The sequence below is a fragment of the Dendrobium catenatum genome, unplaced genomic scaffold (genome assembly GCF_001605985.2).
Source record: "Dendrobium catenatum unplaced genomic scaffold, ASM160598v2 fragScaff_scaffold_249, whole genome shotgun sequence".
In the NCBI taxonomy this organism is placed as follows: domain Eukaryota; kingdom Viridiplantae; phylum Streptophyta; class Magnoliopsida; order Asparagales; family Orchidaceae; genus Dendrobium; species Dendrobium catenatum.
Window position 1 is genome coordinate 3,492,021 of NW_021318711.1, and position 19,040 is coordinate 3,511,060.

Consider the following 19,040-nt stretch of genomic DNA (forward strand, 5'->3'; position numbering starts at 1 on the left):
GATTTGATGCAATCAAAAATTTGGGAGAGGGACCCAAATTTTTGATCACAAAAAGAAGCTCTTTCTAGAGAATAAAAGATTACAAGAACTCACAAGAACTAGACAAATTAGACAAAACAAACATTAATATTATAAAATAAAGAAAGACTTACAAACTTGACTTTCAACATAAGATGACATTACAACCCTTGACTCTTACAAATGACTCTTACAAATGACACCTAAAGTTTCTTTCCAAGAGAAGAAGGATACAGGTGGGGTGGCACTTGCGGAGAGAAGAAAGATGTTAGAAGCCCGAGAAGAAAGGTTGGAAAGAGCCCGCAGGATTTCCGAAGGGGATGAGAAAGAAGGGTGGAAAGAGCCCGCAGGATTTCCAAAGCAAACCCGTAGGTTATAGCTTTTACAAAAATAGCATATCATTCACTTTTTTTTTTATAACTAAACATCAGCTCATAATGAGCTACACTTCTATTAGATATTAATGAGCTGGCACCAACTAAAAATTCAACAACTAAAGCTCAAACCCGAAATCAGCCAAGACTTCATAGAACTAGAAAACAACCCAAAAGAGAGGGGGAAGATGAAAAGACACAAGGCAAGAAATTAAAAGAAAAACTCAACTTGTGTTGACCCCTCCCTTTGTCTACATCAATGTCCATATTAGCGCATCATTGTCCTCCCTCTTTTACTTCTCTAATCTTTTAACACTATTTTCATCACTCTTTTAATAGGTTTATTTTCTACTTTGTCATGTCCAAATTACCTAAGTTTATTTCAATTATCTTATCTTAAACAAATATTGCTCCAATTAGACCTTTAGCATAATTGTTTCTTAATTTATCTTTTCTAATTTTACCATAGACATGTTAACATCCTCAATTTTGCTTCCCTCAACTTAGATATCAAGAATTTTTTTTTTCATTGCTCAATATTCAAATCTATGTAAGTGCAGTTTTGTGAAATCTACTTGTAAGTCCATGTTATTTCTTATCACATAAAATCCTCGTAACACTTTTCCATTTTAATTTTTCAATCATAGCTCTAGAAGTTATATCCTTATTTATATCTCATTCTTTTATACAAGATATTTAAATTTATCACACCTAGGTATCATCTTTTCTTCTAGAAGTATTGGTTGATAATTGTTAATATCAATCCCATTGAGGATTTATTTTTAATATATCTACTAACATTCAATAATATCTAAACAATTGTTCATAAAATTTCTTATTCCAATAATTTCCAATATAATAACCATTAAATCATAAAGTTATTATATTCCAAAATATCAACAAATACACCTTTGTTTGTACAACATTAATAATATTTAAATACCTTTCACTTATAGGTCCATGTTTATGATACACAAACTCTATTCTCAGACTTATTTAATTCTTGTCCTATAAATAGTCATTAAATAATAATAGTGAGTTATCACATTTTTTACTGGATAAATTATAGTTTTAGCTTACAGTAACATAAAGGAATTGTGAAAATAATATGTTTTCCTGTTTTAATTGATGAATCAGTATAAAATCGTAGAACATTTTCATTTTATTCAATGGTGACAATGTAAAAGGATTTTGAAAATATTCTTTTGTATATTAACAAAATGAAGAAGAAAGGTATGCCTCCTCTTATCTTATTTTATTTTATAATACTGCTTACATAGAAGCACCATCTAATGGTATTATTTTAGGCACATCAAAATCAATATCCTTTTCCAAACCTACAAATATGTTATCATTTAACATGCGAGTACAGGTGTCCCGAACTACAATACCATGAGGGGATTAACTCTATCTTTCAACATATGCGGACATTCATTCATATATATTATATCATTTGCATTCTTTTGATTATACATTTACTCTAAGTGGTGCTCTTGCATAATATTTCATGAGATAAACATTGGAGATTGGAATAGGATGAATAATAAGTAACATTCATAACAATTTAAGGATCATGTACATGAAACAATGAAAATTATTTTAGACAATTTCCACCAGCAATCTCAACGTTATCTAATACATATAAGAGGGCATAACAAGAAATTCATTAAATTTAGATGAACATAAATCATTATTAGAAAATGGAAATATAATTACCACCTCAACCTCAGAAAATTAGTTTTCTTTTCATCGTTATACTCTAGCTCCTGTAGTATAATGCATATAATAATACATAATTACATATAAGATATTTATGACATTTTTTTTATCAGTCAGGTACATCAATCATACTTAGTTTATCTTTATTTTTAATTAAGTAGATAAACTATCATTACTCATTGGCATCTCCAATTTTATATTTAACATAGCTTTTTAATTAAACTCCTACTTCATTGATTCCTTTGTCATGATATAATTTTTTTTATTTTGCTCTTTTAAATTACAACCATAGCACTTAAAATTAAATTTTGTTCTATAAAAACATGATACTTGTGCAAAATTTAAATTTAACATTTTCTTATTAATTTTAATTTATTGTTTTATTCTAACTTCACTTAAAAATTAGGTTTAAGTTATTTATAATTTCAAATCTTTAAAATCTAATAAGTTCTTACTTATAAATAGCAATCATCCTTTTTTAAAACTAAACAATATTTATCTTTTAATAATATTTAAAATTTCTAGATTTCCTGTAAATCTTTAATTCAAATAAAATGACAGATTTTTTTGTTAATCTGCATGCCTTAAATGCTCTTCTTCCTTTTTCATATTTTCTTATTTTCCTTCTGTTATAACTCTCCCTAACACCCAAAGTCCTGACAAAATTAATTTACAAATGAAAGAATGAACCTAGGGTTTACAGATTTGGAATGGAAAATTTAGGTTAAACTTTACCTTTGGTTTGGAAGAATAAAGAATGAGAAAGTCCTAAATTGGTTTTGTGTTGTCGCTCTCTTGCCATATGATGCGGGCAAAAGATATAGGGAGCCTATACCCTTCGCGCACAAAAGAGACGCGAAGGACTTCTATCGACGAAATTGAGAAAAGACGAGAAAAGAGGGACGAACAAAATAGGGAAGAACAAACTCTTACATTTCAATTTAAACTAAACAAGTAAAAAAAACTATGACGACAACTTACAAACAACACGACAGACACCCTAAAGTTGCTGCACTTTGAGAAGAAGGATACAGGTGGAGCGGCACTTGCGGAGAGACGAAGAGATTAGAAGCCCGAGAAGAAAGGGTGGAAAGAGCCCGCAGGATTTCCGGAGGGGATGAGAAAAGAAGGTTGGAAAGAGCCCGCAGGATTTCCGAGCAACCCGCAGGTTAACAGATTTTCCAAAAATCAAATATCATTCACTATTCAAAACATTACATAACCCCTCATATTTATAGGTATGAAAGGGGAATACAAAAGGACACAAACATTAAATTAACACATAATTCAAAGCATTAAAAAGCATAGAAATCTCCCCCCAAAGCTCTCGGTTTACACCCAAACCAGGAACCAAGGAGACAGCCACGGGAGACGAAGGGAACCGCACGGACCGAGAGCCACAACCACGGGAAAAGAGGGGCGGACACGGAACAAGGAGCCAGCCGTGAGATCCCAAGAGGCATACACAAAATTCAACTTCCCATGGTGGAACTCAAGGAGCACACATGGGAAGACTAAACAACAATCTTGGATTCCCAAAAGCCATATTTTGGAAATCCAAGAGACAACTTTTAAGACATTAAAAACTATAATAAAAGTGCATTTAAATAAAGATAAATATGAACTAAAATTGTTAGCTCATAATGAGCTAACCCTTAGTTCAATAAATGAACTAAAGTCTGCTGGTTCAGTGAATCTGCCTTCTTTGCTGCCGTAACTTCTTCTCCCTTTTCCCGTGAAAAGACTCCTGGTTTCCTGTGCTGAAACCGTGGCTTGTGCTGGCTGGTTCCGTGGCTTTATTCATTGAAATTTTGATGTGTCTCTTGGGATTTCAGCAGGGAAGTCTTTTGGCTTTTCTTGGGGAATTGAAGTGTCTTTTGGGGGACTGTTTTTAGACAGTTTTTGGACAGAATTGGATCAGTTTTTGGTGGCTGTTTTGGGAGGAATTCCAAGAGCTTTTTACTGTTTTCTATGCAGTTTTTCTACTGCAGTTTTTTGTGTCTTTTAGCCTTCTTCTAGGTGTCTTTTAACCTTCCATATTCCCTAACATTTGGGCTGTTTGGCTGCCCTTTTTGTGCCTATAAATATTGATGTTTGTGGTTGTTTTTAAGAGAGAATGATGTGAGTTATTTTTGGAGAGAAACCTGAGAGGTTTTTGTTTTGGAAATCCTGCGGGCTCTTTTCAATCTTCTTCCCCTCCTCTTATGGGAATCCTGCAGGCTCTTTCCAACCTTCGTCTCGTCTCCTAATCTCTTTCTTCTATCCACAAGTGCCACCTCACCTGTATCCCTCTTCTCAAAGTAAGCAAGTTTAGGGTGTCATTTTGTTGGTGTCAAAGTTTGTAAGCGTCCAATTTGTAAGTGTCATTTGAGTCAAAAGTTTGTAAGTCGTTTTTATTATATAAAGTTGTGTTTTATAATATTTGTGTTCTTTTAAGCATTTTATGTCTTTATTTTGTTCTTAGAAAGGTAATATTTTTGTGAAAAAAAATTTGGGTCCCTCTCCCAAATTTTTGATTGCATCAATTTTGGACTAGTGTTGACCCCCCTTTGTCTACATCACCATACTTATCCTCTCATGACTTATTAATGTTGACTGATGCACGTAATAACATTTGGCTACTACATGTGCAGCTTGCGTGCTTTGACCTATGCATATATGCTCTTTTTTCTTTTTCATTCTCCTTTCAATGTTTTTTTCAATGTTTTTTCGCTCCCTCTCCCCTTCTTAATTTCTTGATATCACTCTATCCACATTCTTCTGCTTTGTCTCTCGCTCTCTCTTTCTCCTAATTTGTCTTGCAAGCATTGGTCTCTCTCTCTCTCTCTCTCTCTCTCTCTCTCTCTCTTCCTCTCATTGCCACCTATCGCTCTTCATCTCACTCATTTTCTCTTTATAGCCCAGCTTTCCCTTCCGTCGTACTTTCTCTTTATATTGGAATTGATTATTAGCTGGTTCTAATTTGTATTACTTTTATTATTAAAAAAAAAAGGGAACATATTTTACTATTCCCTCTGGGATGTTTAATAACATTCGTTTCTTTTATTGCTGTCTCTATCTTATGTTTAAATTTAGGTCAAGTTACTTAGAGAGTTGAGCATATGTTAATAAATGCTCCCACCTAAAAGGAATCTCTCTGTCAAATATTGAAGAACTTATGGAAAATTGGAGCAATTAGTTGGTCCTATCTACGATTCTTTCTGTCAAAATTTATCAATTCTATTAATGTATGAAGGCTTACATTTTTAATTCTTTTTTTTCAGGTATGCGCTTCTTACTCTGGTATCGGAGGCAATCTGCCATTTAATTTATCCCTTTAGGTGGCAAGTAAGCTCCCAAACTCCAGTTACTCAATGTTTAACTGTTCTTGTATATTCTGACGTTTTTGTGATGCTTTCCTCAAGTCCTCATTTGTTTTGCTGGAAAGCACAATGAGGAGAGAGTGATAGGCACTTGACTCGTGCTATATTGTGCTAAAGCTGTTTTCTTAGAACCTCTTTCTAATTTTTGTTTTTGTTTTGTTTCTGTTAATGTAGCATGTGTACATACCATTACTGTTTTTCAGTGGGGCAGACTATATTGATGCCCCTACACCATACATGATGGGACTTCATTCAGGCGTTGACACATCCGGGTTAACATTGGATGGTGTAAGTTGATATATTATTTTTTTGTAATATAACTTTTTTTTTTTTAAATATCTCATGGTTTCTGTTTTCATTCCTGTTACCTGTGATGTTTTTATGTTTTACCATAGTTGTGATTCTATCATGATTCATCTGTTTGTTTTTAATGACTAGATAGTTTCCTTTATGCTTCATTTTGAAAATTGTTTTATCTGATTGATATTTAGTTCGGTTATGAATATTCTTTTTATGTTATTTGTAACCGTTATAATTCATATAATTTGACAGGGAAAAAATGCCCTTTTTTATTATACAAAATTATCCATATTTATAGATCTATACTTGAAAAGAGAAGCATAATACTAAGTTAAGTGTTGCAGAGATGAGGATGCTTAGGTGGATGAGTGGCTTGACCCTTAGAGATATGATACGAAATGAGTATATATGTAAAAAGGTTGGAGTAGCTCCAGTGGAAGATAAAATTAGAGAGAGTCGCCTTAGATGGTTAGGTCACATTAAACAGAGGCCTTCCGATGACCCGGTTAGGAAAGTTGAGGTATAAAGATTTGACTTATGTTAAGAAAGGTAGAGATAGACCTAAAAAGACTTGGTTAGAAAATATTTGAAATGATCTTTCTTTATTAGATTCAAATGAGACTTTGACTTTTAATCGGACAGAATGGCGAAAAAGGATTCATGTAGCCGACCCCATGTAGTGGGACAAAGGCTTGATGTTGTTGTTGTTGCTGTATATATCTATACAAGATGGTTTAATAAAGAAACAATAACTACAAAATCATGTATTATTGTCTCAATATAATCCTTCCTAAATCAACCACCCAAATATAGAAGAAGATTGGCGTGATCCAGGTGAGCTTCCCAAGAATTCCCATCCTGACCGTGGGATCAAGTGCCAAGGAATGATTGAGATTTTAACACTCCCTCAAGCTAGAGAATATATATTTGTCATTCCCAGCTTGATAATTAGTCGCAAAGAGGTAGACCTAACAAGTCCCTTGGTGCACCATAGCCTCTGTTTGGTCAAAACTTTGGGAGGAATTGACTTCAGACATTGTAACAACGGCAAATGATAACAATGAAGGCTATATCAGTCAAGCCTGCAAGGTGTGGGGTAGCAATGAAGGCTATGTTGAATAGTAGCCATCAAGATATCGGAAATTACAGTAAAGGCCAGTGGTGGGACAATAGAAAAAATGGATTCATTATCCTTCGGGTCCACCTCTCTTGATTCTCAAGGGAATACTGGCAATGAAGGCATGGCAGATGTGGCAAGCTTCTAGGACAAGAGCAAAAACATATGTCTCTAGCGACTCAGCACTCGGCACACATATCTCCTCCTTTCCAAGTCATCCGACTCCACCTGAATAGACTCCTATACAAGATGTCTTAATAAAGAAGCAATAACTATAGAATCATGCATAATTGTCTCAATATAATCTTACCTAAATCAGTTACCAAAATATAGAAGGAGATTGACGTGATCCAGGTGAGCCTCCCACGGATTCCCATCCTGACCGTGGGACCAAGTGCCAAGGGACGGCTGAGATTTTAACAGTAACTGTTGTATTTGAAAAAAAAAATTATGTGAAGAAAGTTACTATCAAATGGAGTTTTATTTTATGTATGATATATAAAACAAAGAGGGTATTAAAAATTTTTATGGTGATGGGATGCAAATTTAAGTTTCACAATATAGATGTGGTTCATTAGGGCTGAAACATGCAGTATTTGATCATCAACCTCTAATTTAAATTAAATGCATCTTTCAGCACTTTTCATTAACTTGTTTAGTATTTGTGAGGCCAACCATACCAATGCTGAAGATGAAGAAGCTTACCTTTAAACTAAATATTTGTATTCGCTAGGTAATTATGTCGTGCTATTTTGATTGCTAGAGATCTAGAGGTCAGCTATACTTGTAGTGAAAATATTGATTCTTGATGCACATTGTTTGATGACTTTTGGATTTAAGTATCCAACTAACCAGGATTTTATTTATGCTCTAATATAATTTAGCTACAGCCATGTTGGAGCATACATTGAAACAGCAAATTATAGATTGAAAGATGCATTATTCTAGAATGCCTTAAATGCTTTATTGCATCATTTGATCTCAAGATAGACCAGCTTACTCTAGTAGAAATTCTTCTATTGCATCATTTGATCTCTAGGTAGACCAGCTTATTCTAGTAGGCTTTGCTGGAATTTAAGACAATTCTATCCTTTTTTTTTTCTGGAACGCAGTCCTCCATTTTCAGTCTTGTAAGAGTATTTAGCTACTCATTTCTTAAATAACATTTAAAGGCTCACCGCTCACGATAAAAAGGATATTGAGGTTCAACATGTTTGAAAGACGATCAGTAAATTACCTGCAATTCCAAAATGCCAGCAATTTTGGGATCCAGCTTGTAGCAGTAGGGGAAACAGGGAACAAAGGAAAGAGATAATGAAAGAAAATGATGCTGTGTTTGAGGTCATGACTAATATTAACCATACTCCTTTTGGATAGAGCTGTTGTTGACATTATCATCGTTGTGTAATGTGTTATATTTGTTAAATTGTAATGTGTTATATTTGTTAAATTGTATCACGTATGATGTATATATGATTTTCCAAAATGTTGGGGTCTGAAGGTGCTTTCTGCAGTACAAATCTGCTAGTCGACAAAGGAGATAAATCGGACTAATTTCAAACCCTTTTTAGTCCATATTTAATTTTGGCTGAATTTCTTCATATTTTCTTAAATATGTTTATTAGGTTTTTTAACACAAAATATTAGTATTAGTCAAGATTTACCCTTTGGATAATAGTATGATTGAATTTATTTTTTGATGGGATTAAATTTAATTTTAAAGTCTTTGGCTTTATATTTGTAGCCTTATTTTTATAAGGATTGATAGCTTCTATTTGGACGATTGATTATGGATGAGTGATTGAATGAAATTATTTTGAGGTATATTTAAGTGTTCCCTTGATCCCAATTGTGTACACAGATGGCTCCAAATTGTGTATGCGGAGCTTTTTCTTCATCCTCCACTCATTCATTTTCTCCATCTCCATCAGTGCTTTAACATTGCCCAACAATCATAACCCATTATATACATTTCCCCCTAAAATACAATGAAAATTACAAAATTTGGAGCTGAGAGGAATGCAAAGTGAGGGGAATAGAAAAGATAGGGAAACTAGTGTATAAGAGTGAAAGGTTAGAGAATTGAGTATTGGGAACTACTCAGATAACGATGCCAATGCGAGGAGAGCTAAAGGCAGAGTGGATCTTTTTTATTAATGACAGAGTGGTATATGATATTTTTTAAATGCACATTGTAATTTGTTTGCTTTGATTATGTGCAATTTATTAGCCTTTTGAATAAACTTAGGCTTCGTTTGGAACAACTTTTTTATTGCTTTCTAAAACGGAGTTTTAGTACATAAATAAAAAAATTTGTACTAAAACTCCGTTTTAAAAAGCAATAAAAAAGCCGTCCCAAACGAACCCTTAAAATTGATCATGTAAGCACTTTTAAATAAATTTCCTCTTTTCTTGTCACCTAATTATGTATAATCTTTCTGGCAATTTTCATTTGCTTCCTATAAATTTTACCATTAAAACTTTAAAGTTTGTAGGTTGTTGTGGTTGATCTTGAATATAATTGCATCACAACCTCAGAAGACATACCCTCTATACCGGACCCTGAATTGAGTTTCTTGCGTAATGAGATATTGAAGTTGCTGCATCCCAATGTTGTTGGCATAGATCACATAAAGATAAACCTTGGTGGCATGTCTGATCAATATGCAAAAACTGGCAACAGGAAGTGGGGAGAAGAGCATGACTTTCAACTTAGGTATGGATTTCAACTGCTGCATTGCCTTTAATAAGCCTGTTGTGTTCTATTTAATTCCAAGTGTTATTGGTTTAATACATTGATGCAAATCAAATAAATTCTCCGGCTAGCAAAATCTCTATGGTAATAGGTTTCAAGGGAAGATCTTAACCTAGTGTTATTATGGAGAAGTAAATTTTTAAGCTCATTATTGATAGAGTTATGCAATGAGTATTGATAGAGTTATGCGATGAATTTGAAATGAAAGGTGAAGGGTGTTCTGCTATTGAAAGAAGACCTGAAAAACAAGGGAGTTACCACGAAACAGTGGGTTTGCTTGTCTCAGACAACCCTCTATCACTTGAACAATTACAAAGTGTCACGACCTGGCCTGATAAGCTCGCATAGGCGAGGCGGGAATGGAGGTCAGACGGTAGACTAAACTATCCAATATCTAAATATATCACTATAACATTTGAAAGAGCAACTAAAAATATTAAATTTAAAAACACACATATATATAAAATCATTAAGATTCATATAATTACCTTTCTTTAAGCGTGCCTCTCCTATGATACACGTTTCCACCCCTTCTACTCATTAAGATTTAAAATAATTATACCTAAAAAATTTGAACAATTAACAATAAGCCAATGCTTAGTAAGTAAAACATGAATCTAAACTACAGTAATTCAAGGCAGAATGAGTAATATGCTAGATGTTATATTTCATTAAAACATAGCATAAATTTTACTTCCTATAAATATAACATTAAACATACACATAAATCATAAATCCATATCCTTTCATATTCATTTTTCATTCATCATATCAGTATTGATAACTTTCTCATTTCGTATATATTACAACCGTCACAGGAGCCACCGTCTAGTACCATAAATGTACTTCTTTACCATTTTCTTTTTCATAACCTTTACCATTTTAATGTGCACGAGTATATCGTCCCCAGCTAGTACCATAAGGGGGTGAGCTCCATCAATTCAACAAGCACATGCAAGTATTCTATAACAATCATATAATTTCATTTCTATAACATATGAACTTTATGATATAATGCCGTGAAATATAACATATAAATCACCTGATCAATCATAGGATAAGAATAATATAATCATGATCTAAACTAATCATAAAAATTTCATAAACATGCTTGGATTTTCAAAACATATAACTAGAGAGAAACAAAGGTATCACTGTAATAAAGAACCATGAGTACTCACAGATTCGAGGGATTTGATTTTCACACTAGTTCTACTTCCTTCGAGGTCACAACAAATAAACACCTATAAGAAAAATAATTTCTTCTAAAAAAATCTACAAAATAAATCTAAATTAAAATTCTTCTTTCTCTTTTTAAACCACTTTAAGTTCTCTCTCTCCCTCTCTCTCTCTAATTGAACACATAAAGCATGTATATATTATAAAAATTCATACTTTTGGTCTAAATTGATAATTCTATCCAAATAATCCCTTTACCATTACCTAAAATAATTCAAAATAATTTTTATTTTCGGATTTAACCTAAAAACCCTAAATTTGGGAAACCCATTTTCATTAATATCCTTATTTTTGCATGCTAAAACTTCTCATTCATCAAAATAATATTTATGGAAAACTAATTTTCGGATTTATTAATTTTTAAAATTAGGAAAATATTATTTTATAAGAAAAACTCAATTTCTTCCCTTAGAAACCCTCTTAGGACTCTTAGGAACTATGCTTGTAAAATCACTTTCAAAATTTCAAACTTTAGGGAAAAACCCTAATTTTTTCAACTCCAAAATTTTGAAGAAAAACCTCATTTTCTTGCATAAATTTATCTCTATCTCCTAACCCTTATATATTTCCTAAAGAAAAGAGAAGTTTTTGTCAAGCCATAACTTTTTCTTTCCAAGAATAAGTCATGAAACGTAAGAAATAACTTGATTAGAAACTCACCCTAGCCTCCTTGAATCTCCCTCTTCAATTTCCCCTAAGCCCGACCGCCGGAAACATTGTCGGAGCCGCTCACCCAAGCCTTGCGTCGCCTTGCCCGTCCGCCCCTACTCCCTTTCTTCCGATCGGTTCGGCTGCACGAAATAATGGGCATTCGGTCCCCTAATAAGAGTGGGAGGAAAGTTTAGGTGCAAAATCTTAATTACCCCTTGCATGCAATATTTTGTTTTAATTTCAAAAAGGGTATTTTAGGTATACTCAAACTTCTATAATTTTTAACTTACAAAATAAGCAAAATTCACTGTAAGTCCTGTATATCATTTTGTTCGAAATTTTGCGTACGATTTTATAAAATTATTTTCATCAAATTCCGACGACTTTGAAAAAATTCACTTAAATTTGCGGCACATCGAAAAGCGTGCGATGTTTAAAATGACATTTTTCGGGTTTTACACAAAGGAACAAAAGGATAGTTTATCTCACTCAACACTTGATACTTTGAGGAGAGAGGCATCATAAGATCCTGGAAACTCAAAAATTTTTGGCTAAAACTCTTTAGAAAGGAAAATTTGCATCTATCCAAGCTATTAAGGTTTAAAGGAGATGCAAGGGCTATTTTTTGGAAAGTAATTACCAAAGATACTTGAAGGCGGCCAAGGGAAGAGAGAGATGCTCCATGAATCAAGGATTTTGGAAAGAGGGTTTGAAGATTTTGGGTAAAAAGATTGGAGATGGAAGAACTACCGCGAGTCCAATTATGTTGGATTCAAAAGGTAGGTTCTCCTTCAAATGCATCTCCCCGCACAATCTTCGAGTTTTAGAAACTCCTCTTGTTATCAAAGAGGGAGGTCTTTTGGCTAAACAAAAGACATTGACGGAATCTAGTAAAGGGAAAGAGGTAATTGTGATTCCTAACAATCTACCTAAATCTCCCTCACCGGTTTCTATTGTTGGAGCTAATGACAAAGAAGCTTCTTCTTCAAGGAGAAGTTTTGTTGATATTTTGAAGACTAACAAGGATAATTTCAATAATCCTATTAAGTTTTCAAATGTTCATAATTCTAATGTGTGGACTAAAAAACCACACATTAAAATTAATTGGGATAAAAATCTTGAGGAGGATGAAGATTTAATCATTGTCAAACTGGATAAGGATAATGAAATATCCAATATTCAAGTTTTGAGTAAATCTTTGGTGGTTAAAATTCTTGGGAAAAATTTATCTTTATCAAAATGTGCCATTGAGTTTGGAAGAAATTTGGAGGATTCCATCTAACCATTCTTGGCTTAGATAGGCTTCTTTGTTCATTTCAATCTCATGAAGGCATGGAAGCAGTTCTTAACGGAGGTCCATGGTTTGTAGGGGGTTTTGCAGTTGGGTTAGACAAATGCTCTCCTAACTTCTCTCCTAATTCATTAGAAGGTGTTTCAGCTCCAATCTGGGTTCGTCTTCCTCACCTTCCACTAATCTATTGGGATGAGTCCAATATCACTAGAATTGTGTCTAGAATTGGGACTCCATTACTTTCAGATGGTAATATGTTTAGGTGGGGAAGGAGAGAATTTGTTAGAGCATGTATTCGAGTTAATTTGAACTCAAAACTCCCCACTGGAATATGGGTTGAAGGGTTGCATGGAAGATTTTTTCAAAATTTCGAATACGAAAATCTTTCATCACTTTGTTTCAAATGTGGGAGGATAGGGCATATTGAATCAGTTTGTCCCAATGTTGAAGATATCCCTTTCATCTCAAATCATACTGAAAATCCTTATGGTCCTTGGATGCAAGTTAAGTTCAAAATAAGAAGAAATCAGCAAGTAATCTATTGAAAGCCAAGGTTTTTTCAGCAGTAGAAAAATCAGGAACGGCTGAAGTACAAACAATGGCAGATGGAAACAAGCTCAATTCTATGTCCGATCCAATGGTAGTTGCAAGTTCCAAAAGCCAACTTGAAGAAAAGGCTGAATTCAAGGAAGGAGATGAAGGGGTGGTTAACCAGGATTTGAATTTCAAATTGGACCAGCAAGCTTCTCGGAATTCAGTTGGTATATCTAATTCATTTAATGCATTAGCTGATGTGGATAAGGTGATGGCTGATGTGTTAAATGAAAACAATAAAATAGAAAATGTAGTTTCTGAAAATCTGGACTTTCAATTTTCTTATTTTGAAAGTTCAAAAAGTCTGTATCAACTAGGAATTTCGATGTCCTCAAATGCTGTTCAAATTACAAATGATACTTTGATTGATCCAAAGGTGGTTGAGACTCTAGCTCCGGCTTTCTCTCCAACACTCTCAGCAATCAAATTCAAAATTCCACAAACTTTGGAGGAGGAAAAGGAGGCTGAAACGGTTTTGACTACTCAAGGAGCTGAAATTTCTCCCTTAACAGCTTTGACGGCTGCTACTCATTTTAATAATGCTGAAGTTTTGGGGACTCACATAACAGAATCATCAACAAATTTGGCGGCTGATGATAATGCAAATGGTAATACTACAATCCATGATAATTCTTCTCCTCCATCAGCTATTAGTTTGAATTTAAAAAAAAAACTATTCTTAAAAAAGATAAAAACTTTTTTAAGAAAAATGTTTCCTCCGGTTCAAAGCATGTCTTATTCAAAGAACTTCAAGCATTGGGACCATTGAAAGAACTACCTAGAAGGAAGATGGTTGAACACAAAGAGAAGAATGGTTTGAAAGGTTCTTCTTCCTTTTTATCTCACTAATATGAAGAAGGATAAACCCGTGGATAGCAACAAAACAGAGATTTTTTTGAAGATAGAGCAATTGATCATAAAGTTTGGCATAGTTTTACCAAACTTTTGGAATTTATTATTGAAATGTAATTTTATTTTTAGCTTTCACTTCCATTTCCTTAGTTTAATTTGTTATTTTAAACTTTGCCTAATTGTTAATGAGATCTTTACTAATTCTTATTCTCTAACTGGATGGGAACTCTGGGATACTAATCAACCATTGGGTTATCTTAATCTTTGGTATCCCCTGCATCTCAACAGTTTCAAAATGGGAGATAGTGGATTTCATTACATTTATAAGAAGTTTAAATTAACAAATTTATTTTTAATAAGTTCCTTTTTTCTTGTTAAAAAAAAAGGAATAATTAGCTTCTTTTTCCTAGTTTGTATTAGGTTTTCTTCGTTTTCATTTTAATGCAATTTATGCATTCTCTAAAAAAAAAAGGGCTATTTATTGGAATAGCATGGCGAACAATTTCAAAATAGCCCTTGCATTTATTTAAAAATAAATTCTAATCACTACTAAATAGTTAATACCCCAGACTAGAAACTACTAACTCCTAATATATTATGATATCTATTATGATATCGATGTTGATGATGTACAATTCAATGGTCCCCATCAACTCTTGTGGGGTTTAATTTTCAGCATGATGATGTTAGCTCATTATGTATCATTCCTCTGTCACTAGATAGTACATGACCTTGCTAATGAAAAGATGCTGATGTATGGTTGGACTATAATCTTATTTTATTTATCATCATCAATAGCTTTGTCCTAACTATTTAGGATACTAATTTTTAGTTTATTCTTCTTGAATATTATTTGAGCTGTTAAATCTATTTTTTTTGCAAATCATCTTGAATAACTTGTGTTTTGTAATCATAGTTTCTTTCTCTTTTTCTTCCTATTCATATGACACTAATTTTATTAATTCATATGACAGTCTCATTTTGTATTCCTCATTGTATATGTCCAAACTAACCGAGTCAATCTTCAATCACTTTATTTGAATTGATGCCACTTCTATCTTTCCTCTAATATAAGCATTCCTTAGTTTATCTTTTTTAGTTTTGCCATGCATCTATCTTGACATTTTCATTCCTATCACACTCAATTTATATATCAATAATTTTCTTATAGCTCAATATTTGGATCCATAAAACATTGCTATCCTAGTTGACTGTAATCTCACTGTTCATGATATCATCTGTCTTATGTTGATTAGGAATTGATGATAGGATTGTCCAGCTTTAGAATTAGGTACCTTATACAAGGAAACACCTATAGGAGATATTGGAGGTTTAAATGTTCCTTAATATGACATTAACTTCAACCATACAAATGTACCTTAATGTGCAAAATTCAAAGTCCATGTCAGTATGATTTTTAACTTCAAAGCTCTATTTGCACGATCATATAAATCAATAAAAAATGAGATATCAAAATGAAATAAATTGTGGTTGAGTTGGTGCAGGGCTTCCTCTAAAGTGAGCAACAATTAAGTGAAGGAAACAAAGAATTGTAAGGAAACAAAGAATTGTAAGAGAATTTCTAATAAAGTGAGCAGAGATCTGAAGATAGATAGGATGCATGTGAGTTGTGATTACTATGTTGATGATTCTTTTGGTTTATACAACAAGAATTATTTTGCTAGAACTTAACTCTTAAGAGATTTAAAAGTAATCTTATTTATTTAGATAAATAAGTAAAATGTTTTAATTAGCGGATTCATTTTATGATTTTTCGATAAGTTTTATGCCAGTTGTCGACTATTTATTGCAATCCTCCATTTTTATTTGATAAAAAAGTAAAATGTTTTAATTTTTTATTTTTAAATTTGAGAATTTAAAATAAGTTATATCACGAGGTTGCCTCTCGACCAACAAGGCACAAAAGAGATCAAACACCGAAAAGGATAACAAAATTTGTTTGGTTCTGATTAAGTAATCTTATGTTAACAGGAGAGGAGAGCGGAATCGATCCATTGCTAAAAGAACTATAATTGTATCCTTCAATAAAAGGATACTAAGCATCCCTTCTCAAAACCTAATATATCCTCACTCAATAAATAAAAAAAAAATGATGCTTATATTTTTTAAGACGAGAAATAATTTAAGAGATAACAAAGAAAAATGATTAAACAAATAGCAAAAATTTATCCACCTAAGAGGTTCCTCCAAAAATGTATCATTGGTTTGTTTAGATGATATGTTAAACTTTTGGAACCAAGCTCTGTGATTTTATTCTCTTTCTTTCTCATTATTTCCCATCTTCTCTTTATTCTGTTCTTTCTCAATTCCTTCCCAATTCATTCACAAAAAACATAAAAACTGATATATTCTTTTATGTCTTAAAACTTCCATGTATTAACTTACGTAGTTACCGACCCAATGCAATTTACTTGTGTAGAAGCACCTTATTCATTGTCAATCTTTCATACAAGAAGTTTGATACCTGCCTCATCATGTGATTCTTGCATGCATATTGAGTTTATGAAAATGATATTGTGGATAAAAAATAGTAGAATGTGATTTTCTTCTTTGGAATGGAATATTAATGAATTTGATTTGTACTTGACAAGAAAGTACTAAAATGAATGTAGGAGGTTTAACATGCCCAAACAGCTGGATGCATAAAGAGCATAGATCTGATCATATATACGCATGCAATAGTTTTGACTAGGAGGGAGTGTATGTTGACATTGAGAGGAGACAACTTGCCAAACCTTGGAGTTTTGATTTAATATGATTTAGAATAAGTTTGGGTGATTGGATAAGTTCATGGATAGGATAAAGATGCTGGGTTAAGGTGAATTAATACGTGTAGAAATTATAATAGTGGTTGAGTTCAAAATCTGAATATGAATATTAAATTTTAGCGAGCAAAACTATTAAGAAAAATAGCTAGGAATTCAAAATTGATTACAAAGTTTGATTTTGAATTTTGATAGAAAAATTTTAAATTTTAGTGAGGAAAACTATTAAGAAAAGTAGCTAGGAATTGAAAATTGAATTTGAATTATGAATTATGAATTTTGATAAAAAAATTATGGTGGAATTTTAGAAGGTTGTTCAAACTTGATTTGGGAGGGGAAGTGGTTGTTAAACCAAGAAATAATGAGATTATTAAGCGATGATAGGTGTGATTGTTGATGGAATTTTGTTATCCTAAACGGACTGAAATATTTTGTGACATAGAAAGTAATATATTACCTCAAAGTATCAAAATATTTTTTCACTATGGGCTTAATAATAAAACTCTCATTTTTATTATATTCACAGAGATTCCCCCCTACTCAATATATTTGATTGATCAGCGTTGATTGATCAAGTATGACATAGGAGCTTGTTCCTTAAGAACACTTTTGATTAAAATAGTGGTTTACATTATTTCATAAAAATATTGGCTAGTAGTTTATATGATTTATTTTTTAGAAATTCTTATCAAAGATTTGGTTTGGAAATTTTAAGGGAAATTGGATTAACTTTAAATCAGATTTTGGAATGAAAATCAAAAGAGAAATAGGTTGGAGTAATTGATTCTGAGAAACTCAGAGGTATTTAAACTAGCATGTATTATGCTTTATATTTTAAATTAGATTTAGGTTGAAGTTGATTAATTTAATTTAGAGAGTTGGGGCTTACATTCCAACAACGCAGATTGGAGGAAATGCCTAGGAAGGTGAGGGCTTATGATATAGCTAAAAAGAATATCGACCTCGCACCCTTGATCTAAAGGTGAGAACTTCCAGTTAGTAGTAACTCTGACATATATCTAGCGAAATATAATGGACTTGCAAACTTGAAATTCTACCTGGAGCTAAGTCAGCTCGATTACGAACTTATAATCCTACCTGGAAAGGATTGTTAGTTAACCCATTTAAGAGCTTTTAAAATCTTGAAGTTTGACCTCAATGCATATGTAAGATATATAAGGCTATTTTTAATTAAGAAGATGATGTAGGAAAAAGGAAGGGGGGGGGGGTTCAAATCAAACCAAAAAAAATTTAGCTTTGACTTCCCTTGAGCTTGTTAGCTCAATAAATTTTGAGCTAAAATTTAGCTCATTATGAGCTGGTTTTTAGTTCATTTATTGAACTAAAAGTTAGCTCATTATTAGCTGGGTCTTAGTTCATTTATGTAGTTTTTTATTTATAGTTTTATCTCTTAAAATTATGAGTTTGTCCCTTGGGATTCCAAAATGGCTTTTGGATTTCCTATGTTGGCTGTTTTCCGTGCTTGGCTCCTTGGCTTCCTCGGTTGGCTGCTGGGTGGCCTTTCCCGTGCTTTGGTGCCTCGGTTCCGTGCGGGCCTCTTGGGTTTCCTCGGTTGCCTCTTCGGGTCCCTGGCTGGGCTGTTTCCCGTGGCTGTGTGGGGGCTTTTCCATGGCTTTGATGCTTCGTTTCCTAGAGTTGACTATTGGCTTTTTATCTCCCTCATTTAATATAGAATGTGAAAGGTTTTTGGGGTTGTTTGTATTCCCCTCTTATGTCTATAAATAGTAGTTATTTTGGAATGTTTTAAAAAGAAGATATAAGAGAATTATTGGAAAGAAATTTGCGGATTTTCTTGGAAGAGCTTGAGAGCTTCTTCTTCTTCTATCTCTTGGGAAGACTTGCGAGTTCTTTCCACCCTTCTTCTCGGCTTCTAATCTCTTTCGTCTCTCCGCAAGTACCTTTCCATATGTATCCTTCGTCTCTTGGAAAGCAAGTTTAAGTGTTTTTATTTGTGTCGTTTG

The 19,040-nt window shown here is 33.0% G+C and overlaps 1 protein-coding gene across 3 annotated transcripts in view; it reads left to right on the forward strand.

Moving 5' to 3' along the window:
* Positions 1-19,040, forward strand: part of LOC110098356 (DENN domain and WD repeat-containing protein SCD1) — a 160,740-nt gene that overhangs the window by 27,203 nt on the left and 114,497 nt on the right. For all 3 annotated transcript variants that reach the window (XR_003700165.1, XM_028693297.1, XM_020825173.2), the window contains 3 exons: positions 5,375-5,438; positions 5,648-5,761; positions 9,386-9,606. Coding sequence is in view for 2 of the 3 variants with exons in the window: in XM_028693297.1 (XP_028549130.1) it covers positions 5,375-5,438; positions 5,648-5,761; positions 9,386-9,606 (399 nt within the window). In the remaining variant the exon portion in view is untranslated. The remainder of the gene's footprint in view (positions 1-5,374; positions 5,439-5,647; positions 5,762-9,385; positions 9,607-19,040) is intronic.